This window comes from Hemitrygon akajei, chromosome 1 (genome assembly GCF_048418815.1).
Source record: "Hemitrygon akajei chromosome 1, sHemAka1.3, whole genome shotgun sequence".
NCBI classification, from domain to species: domain Eukaryota; kingdom Metazoa; phylum Chordata; class Chondrichthyes; order Myliobatiformes; family Dasyatidae; genus Hemitrygon; species Hemitrygon akajei.
The window spans coordinates 23,208,721-23,231,953 of record NC_133124.1 but is presented as its reverse complement, the minus strand read 5'-3'; the positions used below and the strand labels follow the sequence as shown (position 1 = coordinate 23,231,953).

Here is a 23,233-nt window from a genome sequence, read left to right as displayed (position 1 = left end):
ATGTGTTGTTGTGCAGCAGCAATATATAAAAAATGACTGTATGCTGCGATGAAATATATAGAGAAGTGCATAAAGAGTCTTCATCAATATTTGCTGCACATCTCTGTGGCACCTCATTTTTTGTTACAGATACTGTAGCTACCACTTTGAAGGTTCTGTTTGAAGGCTCTGACCCATTGATCTCCACAGTAAGAAAGTGGCAGTTACAATGCCTGCAGGCAGCTGCTGCATTGAAAAACACACATCGTGCTTTAAAATACTAAAATGGGGAGAAACTGCTCTGGTGAAACTTTTTAAAAAGAAAGGTAAGTTCCTTCGATGTAGTAATTTGTAATAGGTGCTACAATTGGGAATTTAGGCTAAAGGGAGCACATGTCCATGATCCTCTCCCTTCTCCAGCTGTGCATCCCTTTTGCCAATCAACTTTCCAGCTCTTAGCTTCATCCCTCTCCCTCCTGTCTTCTCCTATCATTTTGGATTTCCCCCTCTCCCTTCCACTTTCAAATCTCTTACTATCCCTTTTTTACATTAGTCCTGACGAAGGGTCTCGGCCCGAAACGTCAACTGTACTTCTTCCTATAGATACTGCCTGGCCAGCTGTGTTCCACCAGCATTTTGTGTGTGTTGCTTGAATTTCCAGAATCTGCAGATTTCCTCGTGTTTACATGTTTATCACATCAGCTTTGGGTGATATCAAATTTGTAAACATCTCAACAGACAGATCTCTTGGCACACAGGGCCTGTAGAAGCACTACCTTTCAGTGCCAGTGATCTGGGTTCAGTCCTGATCTAGGGTGCTGCCTAAGTGGTGTTCGCACGTTTTCATGAGACCGTGTGGGTTTTCTGGCTTCTCAAACAAGTGTGAAGTGGTAGGTTAATTGGCCAAACTAAATTGACCCTAGAGTGTGTGAGTGGTAGATGCTAGAGGATTTGAGAATGTGGAATTAACGTGGGAATGGTTGAAGACTGCGTGGCCCAAAAAGTCAGTTTCCATGGTGTCTCTCAATAATATTATGACTCTAAGAACATTCAATTTTCAGTTTTTCTCAGACTGTATAAAAACATATAATGATCTCGGTAACACAAAATGCTGGAGAAACTCAGCAAGTCAGGCAGCATCGATGGAAATGAATAAACAGTTGACTGACTTTTTGAGCCAAGATGCTTCTTCAGGACTGGAAAGGAAGGGGAAAAGTGCCAGAATAAAAAGGTGGGGAAGGGGAGGGAGGATAGCTAAATGGTGACAGGTGAAGCCAGGTGGGTGGGAAAGGTCAAGGGCTGGAGAAGAAGGAATCTGATATTAGGAAAGTGGACCAGAGGAGAAAGGGAAGGTGAAAGGAACCCCAGATGAGGTGAAAGGCTGGTGAGAAGAGGTAAGGGGCCAGAGTAGAGAACAGAAAAAGAGGGGAGGGGGAGGCAAGATTTTTTACCAGAAGGAGAAATTGCTATTCCCGACATCAGGTTGGATGTCTACCTACAGATGGAATACAAGGTGTTGCTCCTCCACCCTAAAGGTGATCTCTTCTTGGCACAAGGCCATGGACTGGCATGAGAAAATGGGAATGGGAATTAAAATGTTTGACCACCGGGAAGTTCCACTTTTGGCAGACAGAGTCGAGATGCTTGACGAAGCCATCCCCTAATTTACTACGGGTCTCAACAATGTAGAAGAGGCTACACTGCAGCACCAGACACGATAGACGACTCCAGCAGCTTCACAGGTGAAGTGTTACCTAACCTGGAAGGACTGTTTGGGGCCCTAAATGGGGTTGAGGCAGGAAGTGAATGGGCAGGTGATCTTGGTATTTGAGTTACTGCTCTTTTTGTTATGTACAAATGTTCTATTTATAGAAATACCTTGCATATTATTGAAGTTTACACCTAAGACATAGGAGCAGAATAAGGCTATTCAGCCCATTCAGTCTGCTCCACCATTCCATCATGGCTGGTTTATCATCCCTCTCAACCCCATGCTCTTGTCTTCTTTCCATAACCATTGATGTCTTTACTAATCAAGAACTTATCATCCTCTGCTTTAACACGGCACCATGCTTGGAAGTTAACAAACCGGAAAGTAGATGACAGCAACATTTAGGAGTCTATTCATACTTTCGAATTGGATTGCAATTAATGACCAAAGGAATAAATAGGGTAATATTGCAGTTTGGAAATAAAATCAGTAGGAACCATATGAGCTAAATGGTGCAATTTTAGTGAGCTCCAGGAACAAAACATACATTGGTATTCACGTACAGGAAAGCTGAAAGAGAGCAGACAAGTAAGGAAGTTATTGCAAACTTGTATTAATCAGTGGCTGTTACCCATCCAGAACACAGTATCTGATTCTGGGCACTCTGCTTTTGGGAGGATGCCATACACATGAAAAGAGTGCAAAGATCTGTTATAATTGTATCAAAAATTAATTTATGTAAAGAGGTCAGAGAAACTTGTGGGCACCACGGTGGTTACCAGTTAGCGTGATACAATTACAGCCCTAGTGACCCCGGGTTCATCTCCCACCGTTGTCTGTAAGAAATTGGTACATTCTCCCAGTGATCAAGTGGGTTTCCTCCAGATGCTCCAGTTTCCTCCCACATCCCAAAGATGTACAGGTCAGTAGGTTAATTGGTCACTTGGGTGCAATTGGGCAGTTCGGGCTCGTCAGACCAAGAGGGCCTGTTACCATGCTGTATCCCCAAATAACAAATAAAGATAAAATAAACTGAGTTGTGTTTCTGAGAGCAAAATCATTAAGAGTTTTGACAGTGCAAATTGATAGGTGTTGTTTCCACTGGAAAGAGGGACAGCAAATACAAACCGAAGATTTAAGATATTTGTCAAAACATCTACAGGAGTGCCAGGTTTTTCATTAATGTAGCAACCATCACTGTATTTCCTGAAAAAGTGGTAGAAGCAAATTATTTTCTGTCTTTTTTGCTCATTTTTTTGTTGCTGTTTTGTGTGAATTGTTCTTTTATTGCATGTGGGGGGGGGGGGTTGATGTTTCTCTTTGACAGGTTCCATGGTTTTCTTTGTTTTGCGACTGTATGTGGGAAGACGAATCTCAGGGTTGTATACTGCATACATACTTTGAAAATAAGTGTACTTGACTTATTGTCTAATATTGAAACAAACCTTTATTACACTAAGACTTTATTTCTCTTTTAAAGATTTCTTTCATGCAATAAAGAGCCATTCTAAATTGATGTACACCATAACTTTAGTTTTTTTAACTGTCTCCTGTTTCCTAACCGTGTGGCAGGAATGCAGAGTTTTTATCTCACTCAATAGTTAAGGATTTGTTTATCCCTAGCTTGATAATAATGATACATTGAGAGATATGCCAGGTCATGAGGTTTACATTTGCAGTGGTTTATATTTCTGCTGCTGATGGTCCACAGCCAATTGCAGATGTCTATTTTTAAGCTGTTCCCTTGAACTCGAGATCCTGTGATTTAGAACTTTGCAAATCTGTGGAGCACACTTGCAACGTATTCACATAATGCTATGTAAAGATTCGTAGTATAAAGTCACATCTGTATACTCTTTGTTAATAATAATTGTTCATGAGTTGATATGCTTGGTAAACTTGGTCTATCCCCTTGGTTCGGTCCCTTCTCACCTATATCCACAATAATTCACTTGCTCTTGATCTCCTAAATAACTTTCAATTCCCTGGCCCTGACCACCTCATTTTCATCATTAATGTGCAGACCCAATACACATCTATCTCCCATCAAGAAGGCCTTACAGCTCTCCGCTCCTTTCTCAATAAAGGAACCAACCAGTTCCCCGCCACCACCGTCCTCTTCCATCTGGCAGAACTGGTTCTTGGCATCAACAATTTGTCCTTTGGCTTCTCCCACTTTCTCCAGACCTAAAGGGTAGCCACGGGCACCTGGCATGGGTCTCAATTATGCCAGCCCTTTTTCTGGCTGTGTAGAGAAGTCCATGTTCCAAGCCTTTCATGGTAATGTCTGTCAACTCTTTCTCCGTGACACTGATGACTGCATTGGTGCTTCTTCATCACCCATGCTGAACTCATCAATTTAATCAACTTTGCCTCCGACTTCCACCATGCCCTTAAATTCAAATAGTCCATTTCAAACACCTCTCTCCCCTTTCTTGATCTCTTTGTCTCCATTTCTGGAGAGAAACTGTCTACCGATATCTTTTGTGAACCTACCAATTGCCACAGCTATCTGGACTACACCTCTTCCCACCCTATCTCCTGTAAAAATGCTGTTCCCTTTTCTCAGTTCCTTCATCTCTGCCACATCCAGGATGAAGCTTTCCGTTCCAGGACATCAGAGATGTCCTCTTTCTTCAAAGAACAGGGTTTCCCTTCCTCCACCATTGATATTGCCCTCACCTGCATTTCCTGGAAATCCGCGCTCACCCCATTTTCCCATTGCCTTAACAAGGATAGAGTTCCTCTTGTCCTCACCTACCACCCCATGACCTCCAATTCAATATATCATTCTCTGCAACTTCCACCATCTTCAACGGAATCCTTCCACTAAATGCATCTTTACCTTTTCTCCTGTCTCCACTTTCTGCAGGTATCGATCCCTCCATGATTCCCTTGTGCATTCATCTCTTCCCACTAATCTCTTTCCTGGCACATACTCCTGCAAGCAACAGAAGTTCTACACCTGCCCATTTACCTCCTCCCTTACCCCCAAACAGTCCTTCCAGCTGGGGCAATTTTGGACTATTCTACTGAACTTCCAGTAAGGCCCGATGTGGCCTTTCTACATTGATGAAACCTGACACAAGTCTGGGGATCGCTTTGTCACGCACCTACGATCCCACCACCAAGAGCGGAATATCCCAGTGGCCAACCACTTTATTTCCTATCCCCATTCCCGTGCCAACATGTCAGGCTATGGGCTCTTCTTTACCACAATGAGGCCATTCTCAGGGTGGAGGACCTCATATTCCATCTGCATAGTCTACAACCTGACGGCATTAACTTCAGTCTCTACTTTTGGTAAGAAATCCCCCCACCCTTCCCTCTTCTTCTATTCTCTCTCTGGCCTTTTACCTGTTCTACTTACCTCCCTATCACCTCCCCCGGTGCCCCTCCTCCTTTCCTTTCTCCCATGATCCACTATCCTTTCCCATCAGACTCCTCCTTCTCCAGCCCTTTACCTTTCCCACACACCGGGCTTCACTTACCATTTTCTAGCTTGTCCTCCTTCCCTTCCCCACCCTTTTATTCTGGCATCTTCCCTCTTCCTTTCCATTTTGTGTGTGTTGCTGTGATATACGTCAGTCATCAATAGCTTTATTATTCTTATGTTTGGGGCAGTAGCAAGTAATCATTTATTCACACTGCTTGAGCTCCTTTTCAGACTGAGCAACTTAACTCATGAATAAAATTGATCAAAAATATCATACAATTTAATAAAAACATTGCCAAATTCTTTTTATCTATTAATCAGCATTTTATTGCATTAGTAGGGAAATTATGGAGCTGTTATACCACCGGAATTGAGTAATAGGTATGAAAGTTTTAAGAGATATAACTATAATATTTTCTGATAGAAATTCTGTAAGATCATCATCTAAGAAAGAATATTGTCAAAAATTGAAATAAACCTTTATTACACTAACAGGATTTCATTTATCTTCTCATTTAAGGATTTTTTAGGCTGTAAATTTGATGTACATCATCATTTTCTATTGGAAGATTTCTGGAAGGAGCTGAATAAGATCAATCAGTTTCTCAGTTGGAATTTTAGTCTTACAGAATGTAATAAAGGGGCAGTACAAAAAAGTCATTAGTAGCAATACGCTGGTGTTAACATCTATCATGTTATCTGTGCATACAGCACTGCATGGATTTTAAAACAAGTAATTATGTATGATGTCAATTTGTCATAACGCAAATCCCTGCAGAAAGGTTACTATTCCTTTCCACTTTTCAACAGCAAAGCCTACTGAATATATTAATAACTCTATTGTGTATTTGTTATGGCAAGTGATCATCTCCTATTGCATTATTAAATCTCAGAACAGTCATTGAATTGTGTGTTCAAAGACCAACATTCAAAATGTTTTAATCTAAGCTTTCATTTAACATCAGAAATATTGAAAACTATATAATTTATGGCTGTTGAAATATTCTTCACCTGCTGTAATTCTTATTGTTCTATATGAATGGTGAGCGATTCATCTAACCCACAGTCAGTATTCCTCTTCCAATTCTTTTGAACTATGTCTCCTCCAGAGAATACTCTTGCTTTTAAAATTGCATGGGTGTGATTTTAAACCTACTCAACCAGCAGGAATAGACCAGACAGTTCACGTGTCACTGGCTTATTAGAAGCCTGCTGCCTTTAATCTTAACCTTCTTGTCTGAATAGGTGGTAAAGGCTGACACCCAAAGCAACTGGATCCTTTGTTTGTTATAATATTCTTGGGCTTTGATCATCATTTTAATTTTTGGCCATTCTCTCACCAGTGGTTTCTACCACAACAGAAAATTACTAAGTGAGAAAGACATTAGATAAAAAGACATTGACCCAAAATGCTAATTCTGTTTCTCTCTTTCTAGCACTACTACTTACATTTGGTAAACATGAAAGTATCTGCCGATGCTGGAAATCCAGAGTAACACACACAAAATGCGGGAGGAACTCAGCAGGTCAGGTAGCATCTATAGAAAGGAATGAAGAGTCTGCATTTTGGGGCATTTGTATTATTAGCTGAAACCCTTGGCTGAAATACTGATTGTTTATTCATTCCCACAGATGCTGCCTGACCTGCTGAGTTCTTCCAGCATTTTGTGCATGTTACTTTCATTTGAGCTCTCCTTCATCTACAGAATTTTGCTTCAGTAACAGAGACCTTATGAGGTTGGGTGAAAGATTTGACTGGGACCACAGTGCACAGACTTAATTCTATCCCCAGTTTATTGAGATAGATTCTATCCTTGTTTTTATGTTTTCATTAAGATATTCTTTCCACATGGATTTTGGAACCTGCCTATTTAAACAAAAGAACCCTATAATTACACACTCTAAGTAATGGGTACTGAGTAGTAGCTCCATATTGAAAGGGTATGATTATAGCATGACAGTTTCAGAAAGGACTATGTATGATACATGTGGTTACAGAAATTTATCATGGTAAGAGTTGTCACGAGACATAAGAAATGAAACACAGCATGGTAATTACAAAAAATAGAACTGTGAATAAGAGGGTGATATTTATACTGCCAGCAGCACTAAGCAGAAATGGAAGGAGCTGATCTTAAAGAAAGCTCAAAGAAGAGGATTACAACTTAGAAAATCAATGCAAGGCTTGAGAGGGAATATTTTATAGCATGTGGTATTTCTGCCAGCCTAACTGTGTACAAATCATTGCTAAAACCATATGACCAATACACCAGAAGACACAGGAGCAAAATTAGGCTTTTTGTCCCATTGGGTTTACCCTGCTGATCCATTTCCATCTCAATCCCATTCTCCTGCCTTCTCCTTGTAACTGGTCATGCCCTGACTAATCAAGACCTTGTCAACCTCCATCTTAAATACACCTAATGACCTGGTCTCCACAGCTAGCTGTGGCAAAAAATTTCACAGATTCACCACCCTCTGGCTAAAGAAATTCCTCCTCATCTCTGTTCTAAATGGACATCCCTCTATTCTGAGGCTGTGACTTCTGGTCCTAGACTACCCCACTATAGGAAGCATCCTTTCCACATCCATTCTATCTAGGCCTTTCAACATTTGATTGATTTCAATAAGAACCCTCCTCATTCTTCTAAATTCCAGCGAGTACAGGCCCAGGCTCATGAGATAACCCTTTCATACCTGGAATCATTCTCATGAATGTTCTGTGATTCCTCCCCAGTGTCGGATATTGTACATATCAAATTGGCAGAGCGCGAGTCCTAGAGTGAGGAATGTTAAAGCGCTGGGCCGGACTGAAATGGTTTGGGTGTCGGAGTCGGAGGTGAGAGATAGGCGAGCCCTGTGGTGTTTGCTCATCTCTGTGCTGGACTGAGGCTGTGGCCGGTAGCTAATGGATACCTGGATCAGTTGCAGTGATGCCTAATGTTACGAACTTCAGTTCTGAATGCTGTTCGCTTGCTTTTATTGTTCATATGATTTATTTTTTTTCTCTCTCTGCACACTGTGTGTTTGAAGGTCTTCTTTTGTTATTAATGGATTCCATTTGGGGTCTTTGTTTCATGGCAGCCTGGAAGGAGATAAATCTGAAGGCTGCATAAAGTATATATACTTTGATAAAATGTACTTTGAACTTTGTCTGCACATCCCAAAACAGAGAAGTTACAAGTGAAAACAAGTCAAGAACTAATAATTTTCGACTTGAGAAACTTTTTCCCTGTGCCATACATAACTGAAAGTGCTCAAACATTATGTAATGCTATAGGTAGTTTGAGGAATACAATAGCAGAGAAATTTGATCACATGGTGCATTATATTTCAGCATTATGGCTTTGAAAATACACTTTGACAGGAGTGGAACATGATAACAGCCATTACTGGAGGTTATATGCTACACTGGGAATCAGACCAGGCTTCTAGACTGAAATGGTTTGGGTGTCGGAGTCGGAGGTGAGAGATAGGCGAGCCCTATGGTGTTTGCTCATCTCTGTGCTGGACTGAGGCTGTGGCCGGTAGCTAATGGATACCTGGATCAGTTGCAGTGATGCCTAATGTTACGAACTTCATGGTGGAATGGAACATAAAATGCTATGGGGAGATAGTATGTAGTGAAGGGAAAGGATTGGTGTAAGGATAATCTAAAGAACAAAAAGACAAAATAGGAAAACTATAGAGTGGTTGGCTTAACACGAGTAGTCAGGAAAACACTAGTTTTAAAGGAAATGATAACAAGACACTTAGAAAATATCAGCTCGATTAGAAAATGACAACACGGATTAATGAAAGAGAAATCGTGTTTGACAAACCTACTGGATTTATTTTACAGAGAGCAAGTAGAAATAGTTTACTTGCATGTTCAAGAGGTCTTTGATAAAGTCCCACAGAAGATGTTAGCATACAATATTAAAGAAAAGAGGACTTGGGAACAAAATACTGGCACAGATTGAAACTAATTAAAATAGAGTAAATGCAAATTGGTAATCTTTGAGGTGGAACATAGTAACTACGTCAATAAATAAAACAACTAGTTTCCAACTTTTCAGAATATACAGCAATAATTCGGGCAAGGAAACAAAATGCAATATTTATAGATTTGCTGAACACTCAAAGCTGGAAGGCATGTGAGTTGTGAGAACACAAAGAAGCTTTGAGGTAATTTTTACAAATGGGACGTGTAGACAAAAAGATGGTAAATACACCAGAATGTGTTGAACGCTAAGCTTTTCATCTTGGTAAGAAAAGAATCTCAGTAAAGCAGAATATCACTTAAACAGTGATTGGTTAGGAAATGTTAATGTCTAAAGGATCTGAGAGCTTTTATACAGCAGTCACTCAAAGCCAACATATAGGTTCAGCAAGTTGTTGAAAAATAAATGGTACGTTGGCCTCACAAGAGTACAGAAACAAGGATGTCTTAGCTCACTTGTACAGGGGATGATGAAACCATGACAGGAGCACTGTGTGCAGTTTTGGCCTCCTTTCCCAAAAAAAAGGAATATACTTCCCACAGATGGTGTTTAACAAAAGTTCACCTGGGATGCTGGGACCGTTGTTTGAAGAAATATGGTCAACTAAGCTTGAATTCATCAGTGTTTAGGAGATTAAGACAAGATCTTATTGCAACATATTACATTCTGAAAGGATCAGATAAACTGGAACTGGGGAAGATAATTCCTGGGCTGGAGGGTTTACAACAATTTTGACCTTAAATATTCATTCCAACTGTTTTTGAACATGATGGTGTGGGACTTGAAGCTCTTGTATCTCCTTCCCAATGGCAGCAGCAAAAGAGAGCATGGCCTGGATGGTGAGGATGATGGATGCAGCTTTCTTGTGGTAGAACTCTTTGTAGGTGTGCTCAATGGTGGGGAGGGCTTTGCCTGTGATGAACTGTATCCATCACTTTCTGTGGACTTTTCTGTTCTTGTGCATCTTTCCTGTAAAAATGTATCACTTCATACTTCTCCGCATTACCTGCTTAATTCAACAAGCTGCTTTGATCTGACAACAGTTTATTAATGTTTCTGATGTTTAAACATTAGTAATTATCATTTCAGAACAGAATATTGATTAATTTCCTTCGAGAGTTGCTGCCTGACTTCCAGCATTGCGAGTGTGCGTGTGTGTGTGCGTGTGACACAAATCACTAAGTGTATAACTGAAGAGATTTGTCAGCTTCAGCATAAAGTCAGTGTGGGTGCCTTTTCTCAAGCCATTATGTAACACAGACTGATTCTACAAAGAAGCCTCCTTGAAATTACTATCGTTTAACAAACGACACTGAATATCTCATTGCTATTTGGGAATTCTGCAATGTACAAATTATAGGTCCCATTCCCCTGAGTTGGAATAATGGCTGTGCTTTAGCAGTGTTTAATTGGCCGTAAAGGAATTTAGGACTTCCTAGAGTTGTGAAATGTGCTTATTAACTGATCATTGTCTATGAACTGAATAGAAGATAAACTGGGTGGGCTGCGAGATTCCATTCTCAACTTCCAGCTATATACATATATACTTGGAGAGAGAGAGGGGGAGAGGGAGGGGGAGAGGGGAGAGGAAAAAACAGCACAAAATGCTGGAGGACCACTATGTCAAGGATCTTTGCTCCATCTGCCAAAAGCAGAATTTCCCATTGACCAACCATTTTAATTCCCATCCCCATTCCAACATGTAGGTCTATGGACTCCTCTTTTGCCACGATGTGGCCATTCTCAGGGTGCAGAAGAAACAACTTATATTCTGTTTAGGTAGCCTCCAACGTGATGACCTGAACATCGATTTATCCTTCTGGTAAGAAACTTTTCCCTCCCTCTTCCCTCTTTTTATGACTCCCAACTCTGGCCTGTTACCTCTTCACCTGCCTATCACCACCCCCAGCACACCTTCTACTTCCCTTTCTCCCAAGGTCCACTCTCCTCTCCTGACAGATTCCTTCTGTTCCAGCCCTTTACTTTTCCCACCCACTTGGCTTCACCTATCACCTTCTAGCTATCCCCTCAACTTTTTTATTCTGGCATCTTCTCTCTTCCTTTCAAAGGTTCAAAGGTTCAAAGGTTCAATTTACTGTCAGAGAAATGTATACAATATACATCCTGAAATGCTTTTTCTTCGCAAAACATCCATGAAAACAAAGAAGTGCCCCAAAGAATGAACAACAGTTAAATGTGAGAACCCCCAAAGTCCCCCCTCTAGCTCCCCCCTCCTGAGCGTAAGTGGTGGCAAGCAACAATCCCTTTACCCCCACCGGCAAAACAAAAAGCACACCCGCTACCAAGCACAAGTGTGAGCTAAGCGATAGCAAAGACACAGACCTTGCAGTTACCCCAAAGACTATCGTAATTCATCCGGCATTCAGCAACCCACAGGTTCTCTCCCTCCCTAATAAGGGAGAGGGAGATGCCCCCCATGTTTACAGTGAGCGGGAGACATAACAACCACCCCCTGATTTACAATGTTAAAAAGTCAGTTTCATCGCTTTTTACCAGCTCTGTGCCCGAAGATCGCAAAGGTGTCCTGAAGAAGGGTCTCTGCCCAAAATGTCAAATGTTTATTCATTTCCGCAGATGCTGCCTGACCGGGTGAGTTCCTCCAGCATTTTGTGTGTGTTGCTCTGGATCTCCAGCAAGATTTATATCATTTTTGTGTTTACTAAAACTTAAATGCAAATATTCCTTACATCCAGCTTGAGCATGTCAAGTATCATATTACAATGCCAATTAAAACAGTTTTCTGGCTGCATGCCCTAAGCTCGTTGGCTTCAATTTAACATACTCTTCCTCAAGCAAGAAAACTTAACTCTTCATAGAATCATGGGCACTTCATGGAGAGCGTGGTATGGGTGTGGAACAAGGGACCCACTGGGAAGTGTTGAATGCGGGTTCAATTGTAACATTTAAGAGAGCTTTGGATAGGTACACAGCTGAGAGTGGTACGGAGGGATATGGTCTGAATGCAGGTAGATGGACAGGGCAGAAAACCAGTCCAACACGGACTAAGTGGGCTGAAATCTGTAGTGCTCTATGACTCTATGATTGTAATGAATAACAGAACTGGATCAAATGGCTAACTGAATTGCTTCTTCATCATCCTGCTTTGTAGCTATGGTAGCGTAGCGGTTAGTGCGATGCTGTAACAGCTCGGGACGTCGGAGTTAGGGGTTCAATTCCAGTGCCCTCTGTAAGGAATTTGTACAGCCTCCCCGTGGAATGTGTAGGTTTTCTCCCAGTGTTCTGGTTTCCTCCCACAATCCAGTTAGTCGGTTAATTGTTCATTGTAAATTGTCCCATGATTAGGCAAGATTTAAATTGGAGATTGTTGGGCAGTGCAGCTCCAAGGACTGTAAGGGCTTGTTCTGCACTGTATCCCTAAATAAATAAAATTAAATTAAACTGAAACTTTCTCTGTTTTGGTGGCATGATTTGGTCTCTAAATCCTCCTCTATAACTCATGCATATTTTACAACTTGTTAGTGTTTTTAAAGTCACTTTTGAAAATATCTCTTCACATTTGTTTCTGCTCAATCTCTCTCTTAACTCTTCTACATTTCTATAATTAATTTTCTGTTGAACACCTAAAGATGTTTTCTACAGATGAGCAATACTGCTTTAAAAAATGCAACTTATTTACAATACACTAACATTTAATTTTCAGAAATGTGCAAACTAAACTTGTCAAGCATTTTTAAGTTGGTGATAATTGAAGACACTGTGATATCATTGTAAATGCAACACATTTCAGTTAGAAAACCTGCCTTTGGTAGAAAGTGGGAAAATTAGAAACAGGAGGATTGAAAGGTAAGGAGTGGTACAATTTTATTACAATTTTATCTCAATTTGTTTGTCCTTGCAAAGGTTTTTATTAGTTCACTGTGGCCTCTGAAGACTCTTTAAATCTTTTCCCCTCGGGCCTAAGAAGAGCTTTGCACTCCCCTTCTGAAGCAGTACTAAATACAAAACACTAGGATTTGGTAAAACCAAAGCACTAAAAATATTCCTTCTGGTAAACTAATTCTACCCCCCTCCCTTCCTCCCTTCCTCACTCTAACCAGTTACCTCTTCTCACCTGCATATTACTTTCCCCTTGGTCCCTTCCTCCTTCCCTTTCTCCATTGGTCCACTCTCCTCACCTATCAGATTCCTCTTCTCCAGCCCTTGACTTTTTCTATCCACCTGGCTTCACCTATCACCATTCAGCTAGCCTCCTTCCACTCCCCCAACCTTTTTATTCTGGCATCTTGTCTCTTCCTTTCCAGTCCTGAAGAAGGGTCCCTGCCTGAAACATTGACTATTTATTCTTTTCCATAGATACTGCCTGATCTGCTGAGTTTCACCAGCAGTTTGTGTTTTTTGCTTTGGGGTTCCATCATATGTAGATTTTCTCATGTTAATAAAAGTAAGAAGCACCCTTTTATGCTTACACTACATTGCCCATGTACATTGTTCAAAAGAGCTATTGAAAATTCAAGAAATAAAAACTCAAGTCAAAATTCCCTTGATCCAACAGTCAATAAAAAAAATAACATCTCAGAATTTCTTTCAACATTATCAGGATCTTCCATTATGAAATCATCTGAGATAATTGCAAACCTTCCACAGCATTCATCACCAGAATCAGAGTCAGGTTTAATATCACTGGCTTATGTCCTGAAATTTGATAACTTTACAGCAGCAGTACAATGAAACACATGAAAAATAAACATGATGAAAAAGAACGGAGTTATATTATGTGTATATATGTTTATTAAATAGTTAAATTAAAATAAGTAGTGCAAAATAACAGAAATAATAAAGTAGTGAGGGAGTGTTCATGGGTTCAATGTCCATTTAGGAATCGGATGGCAGAGTGGAATAAGCTGTTCCTGAATCACTGTGTGTGCCTTCAGGCTTCTGTACCTCCTTCCCAATGGTAACAATGAGAAGAGGGCATGTCCTGGATGGTGAGGGGGTCTTAAATGATGGATGTACCTTCGCTGAAGATGTTTTGGATACTATGGAGGCTAGTACCCATGATGGAGCTGACTAATTTTACAAATTTCTGCAACTTACTTTGATCTTGTGAAATAGCAACCCACCCCCATTCCAGACGGTGATGCAGCCAGTCAGAATGCTCTCCACTGTACAAGTTCTTCAGTGTTTTAGTTGACAAACCAATCTTCTCAAACTCCTAACAAAATATAGCCGCTGTCTTGCCTTCTTTATAGCCTCATCAATATGTTGTGACTAGGTTAGGTCCTCTCCTCAGAAATATTCACACCCAGAAACTTGAAACTGCTCACTCTCTCCACTTCTAATCCCTATATGAAGATTAGTTTGTGTTTCCACATCTTACCCTTCCTGAAGTCCACAACCAGCTCTTTGGTCTTGCTGATGTTGAGTGCAAGGTTGTTGCTGCGACATCACTCAACTAATTGGTATATCTTGCTCTTGTACACCCTCTCATCACCATCTGAAATTCTGCCAACAATGATTGTATCATCATCATGTGCCATGTCTGACATGACCATGATTGTTCTTGGCAAATTTTTCTACAGAAGATGTTTGCCATTGCCTTCTTCTGGGCTGTGCCTTTACAAGATGGCTGTGCCTTTACTCAGCCATTATCAATACTCTTCAGTGAATGTCTGCCTGGCATTAGTAGTTGTGATGTGCACCAGGCTGCATGTGACCCTGATCGGGGGGTGGGGGTGGGCTAAGCAGGTGCTATATCAAGGGTGAACTGCAGGATACTGGAGGGAAGGAGTGCCTTACACCTTCTTTGGTAGGGATGTATCTCCATCCCAGCACCCAGCAGCATTATTCATTTGTAATACTTGTATCTCCCAACCAGTTATAAACTTTTAAAAATGTCCAAAAATATGAAATACTGAATGAAGGAGGATAATTAATTTTTGCTGTTTTACAGTTTTCAATGCCTTCTGTTTTCAATGACATTGCAATCAACATTTACAGCAATATTGGGATTTAACATGGAAACCCAATGATGTTGTTACCAATTCAGCAACCTGCCACAGGAATCATGGTACTACTATGAAACATGCAGACTGTTATATTTTACCACAGAAGTCGGTAAGCCTTTAATGATGTGCTACAGCGTCAGTTCTGCCCATCAACCACTTTGGCGTTCCAAAAGCCAACTTCTTGTTGGATTCCAATTTCCTCAGCTTTAGCTAGAGGGTGGTGAATCTGTGGAACTCCTTGCCACTGATGGCTGCTGAGGCCAAATCATTGGGTACATTTGAAGTGGAGGTTGATTGGTTCTTGATTAGTGAGGGCGACAAAGGTTACAGGAAGGAAAATGGGGTTGAGAGGGAAAATAAATCAGGCATGATTGAATGGTAGAGACTTGATGGGCTAAATGGCCTATTTCTGCTCCTCTTACATTATTTTATGGGCTAAATATTTGGGGGCATGTTTACTTAAATTTTAACCTCTGATTTAATTCTGTGTGAGTGTTCCAATCTGTAAAATTCTCCTTTTTCTTTCCTGGTTTGTGAGAATTCCTCAATGTGGTTAGTTGTTAAGCCGGTACGATATCATGACAGTTGTGTTCATCTGGAATTTCTGAATTTTGGCCTGTCAGACATTGAAAGCAATCAATCAGAAAAAAAGGTCATGCAATAAATCCTTGCTGGCTGTTTTCTTCAAGGTCATTGGTGAGACTATAAAATCCAAGCCGTTGAACAGTGAGATCCAATAAGACACAGATAATATTTATTTCCTATTAACTGCAACAGCAAGGCATCCTCTCAAAAAAGAATCAATGTTGCCACCTGCCTGTCAGTGTTCGATCTGTTTCTTTTATTCCTCATTCGAAATTTGTTTCTCAAGTCTCATCCGTATTCGAAATATTCCCTCTCAGTTTCCTTACCTAAAATTCCAGCGGCTTTCCTGGTTTCTATTTATCGAAAGGTAGTTGGGAAACTTTTTTTGGGGGGCGGGGAGGGCTATCTTATCATTCATGGCTTGGGGAACTGTTCTGTTATCTGCAGTCTGAATTACAGGTGACCAGGAGACAAATTGGTAGACTTAGAACAATAAGATTCAAATGCAAGTTTCCAACAGTATAGATACATTTATCTAGCTATTTCAAAATGACTTTTATAGAACTTAGAACATTACAGCCCAGTACAGGTGCTTCAGTCCATGATATTTTGACAACTTTTTAACCTACTCCAAGATCAATCTAACCTTTCTCACCCACATAGCCCTCCATTTTCAATCATCTATGTGCCCTTCTCTGCCCTAATGTACCTGGCGGGGTATTGGAAGGACTCACCACTCCCTGTGTAAAGAATTTACCCATATCATTCCCCCCTATACTTTCCGCCAAACATCCTATAATTATACCCCTTGTATTATCCCTGGGAAAAATATACCTCTGGCTGTCCACTCTATCAATTCCTCTTATCATCTTATATAGCACTAGCAACTTACCTCTCATCCTCCTTCACTTCAAAGAGAAAAGTCCTAGTTCACTCAACGTATCCTCATAAGACATGCCCTCCAGTCCAGACAGCATCCTGGTAAATCTCTGCACCCTCTCTAAAGCATCTACATCCTTCCTATAACGAGGTGACCAGAACTGAGCTCAATATTCCAAGTGTGGTCTAACCAGGGCTTTATCTTCATATTTTCACAGTGCACAGGAATTACACTATTTTTGAATATATATTTTGAGTAGCAATTTTCTTTCATGAAATCGAGACCATAATTTCTGTTTGTACAACTCTACACCCAAGCATTTTGGACTTCGTAGCTCTGAAATACGAATCCAAACCCAACCCAAAAATGATGACATTAATGCTCTCCAGTTCTCTGTAAGGATCTGATACTCACCAAGGCAGGCTGAGTCCAGCCAGAGTATACAGACCCTGGCACAATAATAGCATACATCTGAAAAAGGAAAACTCAGAGAGGCCACAGATTGGAAGGAATGAGAAATGGAAAATCTGACACTGCTAACTGATGGGTTGTGCCTTCTTGAGGTTGAGATTTTGGCACATTGCTGAATGAGGCAGCCTTACTTTGTAAAATCCATTCCCTGCATGATTTAGATGTGCCTAGTGCTGGCACTGATTGTCAGAAATGTGAATTGTGGCATTCTATAACATTTGTAGAAAGCAATAAAAAGTTCTTATAATTAAAAATGAGCTTTTAATGATTTAACTCATGGAATAGTATTCCCAAGTTCTCTATGGCACTGATCGTAACCAATCACATTGGGAAATGTTTATATTGCCAATATTTCTGCGCTTTCTTCACTGAGGTCCAATCCAAACAATTGTACCTGTTGACAGGGGAAACTCCATTTTTGTTTGGCTAAATGTGAGCACAAACCATCAGATACTTCCTCATAAATTGCCCTGGATCATAACACTACCACCAAACAACCTACTACTTCTCACTCAATGCCTGCAGAGATCTTTCCTCATATCTACGTGGGATTCTGAGTCAATGGCATTCAGTCGTTAATTTCACAGATGGTAGCTTCATCACAGTGGGTTCTCGGCCAAGTACATAAACTAGAAGTCTAAAACTCTGGTTTCCCCTCTTACAAAGCAGGATTATTTTTGCAACTTCACAGAATCCCAAACAAAGATAGGCAACTTCTAGCTCCCTCCCAAGATTCACAATCAGGGCAGCTCTGGTAGACCCAAAATTCCAGCTAATTTTTGGCCACAGAACAGATTTGTTGCCATTGTCACAGCAGTACCATTTCATCTGATTCTGCTGTTCCTATTTATGCTTGTTTTAGATTCACCTTAATATGTCATATTATTATTATTATTCTTTTTTGCCACTATCATCTCTTTGCATTTTATGTCTGCTGTTATCCGTAGGGTCTCCACTTCATTCTTTCCTTTTCCCAAACACAATTCCAATTTTCTCTGCATCTTGAAGCTCTTTTATCTCTTTCATTCTGATGGTAAGTCAGTGATCTGGAGGGCTGGGCTGAAGTGGATCGGATAGGCCCGCTATCTGAATTAACCATTCATGGTAGCATAGCTGTTAGTGTAAAGGAATGACAGTGCCAGCAGCTTGGGTTCAGTTGTGCTGTTTGTTTGTATGTTTATCCTGTGGCTGCGTGAGTTTCCTCTGGGTGCTCTGGTTTCCTGCCATATTCCGAAGACATAGGGGTTAGTAGGTTAACTGGCCACTTGAGTTTAACTTGATGGCATGTTACCTTGCTTTTTCCCTAAACAAATAAAATCAGTGATCTCCGCCTGCGCATAGGCTGGAGGTGGAGGGCCTAGTGAGCTGAAACTCTGGACCAGGACATACCCAGTGAATGAGGCCAATACCTTGGAAATGAATCACAGTAAGGTCTCAGTGGTGGGTTACCCCAGGCAAGCATTTTGCTGAGGCTAGACCCCAGAATATTCCAGATAGCTATTGACAATATGCAAAACCACATACTTTGGTGAATCCGGAACTAATCTGGGAGTAGGTAAACACTAGTATTTCTCTTCCAAATCTCAGCCAGATTCAGTCAGCTCATTATCCCTGTTCCTGTCCTTTCTGATCATGCCTGACCTGCTCAGTATTTACAGAATTTGGTGTTTAAATTTCCAATATCCATAGTACTTGGTGGTTATTAACCGGGATTGGAATAAGCAGCCTCAAGTTTTCTCCATTTCCATAAATCTGTTCAGTTTCCGGCTTAGACTTGTCATGATAGAACCCACAGCAGAGTGATATGTATTCTAATCTCACCTGTAAACATTATTAGAAAGAATATGCCTTTGCTTTATTGTGTCATTTATATAACTGGCATACAGTCCTAGTTATACTCTGAATTTTATGTGCAGAAAGGGGCTCACTCTTAGGGCCACTAACCTAGGCATTCTATAAACCGAATAATTCATAAATGCGGAAATCAAGCAATTCCGCGCTAAAACTGCAAGTTATCAGTGGATCAAAATGTTGGGATAATCCTGACATTTTGAATCCAGCAACTGATCCAGATCAATAGCAAAAACCTGAATATTTTAATTTTGTTCCTGAGTTGTATTCCATCATCAATTGAAAACGGCCCTTCAGCAGACCAGTTTAGATTTTCTAACAAGTCAGTATGTCTTTGCAACACAATACCGCAATTCTGCAGTCTGATAAAATTGTTTGAGACTCTTTAAAAATAAGGAGTAAAGTTTAGGGTCGATGGGAATAAATAACATCAACGTTAGAAATCTAAAATCAAAATGGAAAATTCTGGAAACACCCAGCAGAATTCGTCTTTCAGAGTCGCGCAACACTTTTATAACTTGGGGCAGAGTTCGGACGCCCTCCTGTGAGGAATTTGTAAGCTCCCCCGTGGACACGCGGGTTTCCTCTGGGTGCTCCGGTAACCAAAGACGGACTGGTTAGTAGGTTAATTGGTCATTGTCTTCGGCTGGGGTTAAATAAGCAGGTTGCTGTGGGGTTCGGCTCATTGGGGTAGAAGGGCTTATTCCACTCTGTATGTCTAAATAAATAAATCGAAAATCCGTTTAACTAACTTCCTTTCCCGGAGTATTCTCAGCCAATTCGTTTTCTCGGACTCCCAGTTCTGACAAGCGTTCTTCAAGCTGAAATGTCAACTGTCTTTCTCTCAGATGCAGCCTGACCTGATGAAAGTTTCGAGAACATTCTATTTTTATTTTCTTTGAGTTCATGGCTGTGTGATTCTACCACAAGCGTTTCCACTTTCACATCGGACACACTGGGCTTAATTTCGGAATATATAACCCTGGCAATTGCTTCCTATGCGTCGAAAACCCAACATACTTAACGGAACACAACAGTTCTTCAAAGATTGTATAATCAAACCTACAAAACAATTTGCCACGCAAATGACATATGTTTCCTACTCTGTCCATTCATATTTACATAAATTTCAAGGAAGATAAAATATAATCTAATGCAATGGCGTACTTCTCTGACGCTGGAGAATAACATGGGCAGGGAGAATCATTTTCCAACTGAAAAGCTCAACCTCGGGAATATTTAGAGAAAAAAATGATACTTACTGGAACGTACTGAGTGCAAAAATCTTCGGAGTTGAGACAGACCATTTTGCAGGTCGTAACCCGAGAGTATGAATCTCAGTGTAGTTATCAACGAGCAAACCAGGCTCGTTCAGGTTTAAGCATCAGTGTTTTGTTTTGGCTGTTGGCGAAGGGGGTGAAGGACAGGTGCAGCCACGTCCACTTCACTCATACACACGCACGGCCGAAGGGATTTGATAACACGGGGAGGATGGCAACTTCCGCGCAAACACTAAAATAAAACACTGAAAATAAAGCCCAGAGACAAGTAAAGGCGCTGACGTTCTGATATATTCACCCATCTTGCTAAAAACAAAGGTTGTTTACCGTTTTTTTATATCATCAATTTCTTACCAGGGAAATCAACAGACGGGAGCGAGATGGGGTGATCACAAACCACTTGCCTTTTAGATGAAGAAATCCGTCGACTTATCCGAAAGATGGTGAATTCCTGATCTCGGGTGAGAGATCGCCGGTAGAAAACAGCAAAACAGAATCCGGCACGGTCTCAATTCAAATTTTTTTTTCCCCCCCAAAGTGGGCAGATTGGCTAGAGGAGAACTGGCAGCGGAGCGGAGGGTGCGGGAGGGTTGGTGAGGCGGGAGGTCAGAGAGGCGGAGGGTCAGTCCAGTGAGGAGTCAAGTTGAGGGAGCTCGGTGCCGGCTGTCTGACAGCCTCGGGTGTCAGGCGGCAGTGAGCGAGCGAACCACGGCCGCTTCCTCCTCCTCACGGCAAAATCTCCAGCCTCCTGCTGAGCCGAATCGGCTGGGAGCGACCGCGGGGCTTTGCGTACGTCAGGAGCGGAGCAGGGGAAGGCTGAGAGGCGGGCTGTCAAGATGGTTTAATCCAAAATAGCATCTCTTCCTCAGGCGCTGCTGCTGCCCAAACAACCTGGCTATCCTGTCACTCGGATTACTTCGGCGAATTACTTTGCCATGTATGTGGATTATATAATTAATTTTCTTTCCTAAATCCAATAAAACTACCATTAGTTAGATCTCACCATCTGAGTTTTGAAATCACGTGCACCGTTTTGTTGATGGCCATACCCAGTACTTTTTGACGCCTGGTGGGTTGGCAAGAAGGTGCGAGCGCCCAAATCCAGAAAGTGGGAAACTGACCAGAAAATACTACAAACGCCCATCTGGGGGGGGGGGGGGAAGGAGAGAGGGAGAGGGGGAGGGGGAGGGGGAGGGAGAGAGGGAGAGAGGGAGAGAGGGAGAGAGGGAGAGAGGGAGAGAGGGAGAGAGGGAGAGAGAGAGAGAGAGAGAGAGAGAGAGAGAGAGAGAGAGAGAGAGAGAGAGAGAGAGAGAGAGAGAGAGAGAGAGGAGAGAGAGAGAGAGATTAAATACAGCGTTCCTTTTTCGTTGTCAGATTCACTATGGACCTCAGCTAGTTCCCGGAACTTCTTCCCTCTCCTCTTCATCGTTGCTCCAAGGCAAACTTAATATAGTCGTCTATCGAAATCAGAAAGGCAACTTGACGAAAGGCAGTCCAATAGTTCATCTGCTAATGTTTTAACATGTGGTTAGGATGGAGAATATGAATTGAACGTAAGTGCCTCAGAACATCTGCACCTTACCCATATCTGAGGAATAATTCTGGAACATCGGTCCTACAACATCAGTTCAACCACATCTACTTGAAAATATCAGAACTGCCTAGGTATATTGTATTCACACAAAAGGACAAATTCATTCTGGCTAATTACCACTCAATCAATTTGCTCTGGATTATCGGCAGAGCCATGGAAGCTGTTTTCAAACTGAACTTATTTCCCCAATGACCTGCTTTCCAGTGTCTTGTTTGAATTTTGTCAGGACATTGGATCCAAGCCTCCTCACAGCCCCAATCCAAATATGGAATTAAGAGCTGAATTCTAGATTTGAGATTAGAACCACTGCCCGTGACATCAAGGCAACAAGGCAGCATCAAGGAGCCCTGATGTACCGTGACTGTAACTGAAGTCAGTGGGCATCAACAGGAAAGCAATCTAAAAGTTTGTCTACCTCTCACCAAGTTGCTGATCTGAATCCCAAAAGGTAAATTTATATAAAATTACCTTGGAGCAAGGATGGGAGAGGAGAAATAAAACTCTAGACACAGGCTGAGTTCCATCATAGATCTAACAACCCAGAAGAGATTAATTTATTCCAATAGTAATTCTCACTCCCTTGTCTACCACAAAGAAAGACAATGGCAGCAGACAGATGGAAATATATACCTGCAGGTCCCACTCCAAGCCACAAGACATCCTGACTGGGAAATTTACTGCTTGTCCTTCAATGTCAACAGTTAATAGTCTAGAGCTTCCTCTTCAGCTCATCGTAGGACTACCTTCACCAGACTTACTGAGTGATTCAATAAAGCACTTGATCTTCACCTTCTTACAGAATATTAGGGGTGGACAATGAAAGTTGGTCTTGTCAGTGCCACCTTTATCCTAGAATTTTAAAAACCCCAAAGGCAAGGGAAAATGGATAATTAAATGAAATTAAGACAAAGAACCGGAAAGGAAAATAGAATTAATAGCTAGAGAAAAGAATCAAGAAAGATGGGCAAGTTAAAATGTAAGGACTTAAAACCCTCTGCGAACAATTGCTTTCTTACAGGAGTTTGTTTATTTTCTATAATTGAAGGCGGTGTCCCATAGGGAGGGAATAAAGAGTATTGCGACTTACCTTTGATTTTAATTTTATGTCAGCAACTGTGTTCCATCACTGACTCTTCTGCTCCCAGCCCCTGTCCTACCACACAGAGCAAGGAAAACGTTCCCATTGTTCTCTCCTTTCATCGCACCAGCCTCCACATTGGTTCAGGCTGACAGGAAGGTGACATTAACTCAAGTAACCACGTGTTACAACAATGGTGTGCAGAAGAGCATCTCTGAACCCACACACAAGTGAACCTTGAAGTGGATGGGCTCCAGCAGAAGGCGGCCGCAAAGATATACTCAGTGGCAACTTCATTAGGTATCAGAATCAGGTTTATTATCACCGGCATATATATCATGAAATTTGTTAATTTAGCAGCAATTCAATACAATACATAATATAGAAAAAATAATAAT

The 23,233-nt window shown here is 41.3% G+C and overlaps 1 protein-coding gene across 4 annotated transcripts in view; it reads right to left on the bottom strand.

Moving 5' to 3' along the window:
* Nucleotides 1-20,950, bottom strand: part of sybu (syntabulin (syntaxin-interacting)) — a 128,602-nt gene extending 107,652 nt beyond the window's left edge. The window contains exon 1 of one of the 4 annotated variants that reach the window (XM_073039003.1): nt 20,568-20,950. Coding sequence is in view for 3 of the 4 variants with exons in the window: in XM_073039010.1 (XP_072895111.1) it covers nt 20,146-20,190 (45 nt within the window). In the remaining variant the exon portion in view is untranslated. Of the gene's footprint in view, nt 1-20,145; nt 20,223-20,567 lie in introns of those variants that run through there. The other 3 variants (XM_073039010.1, XM_073038998.1, XM_073038991.1) reach the window with 3 other exon arrangements.
* Nucleotides 20,951-23,233: the final 2,283 nt, after the last annotated feature.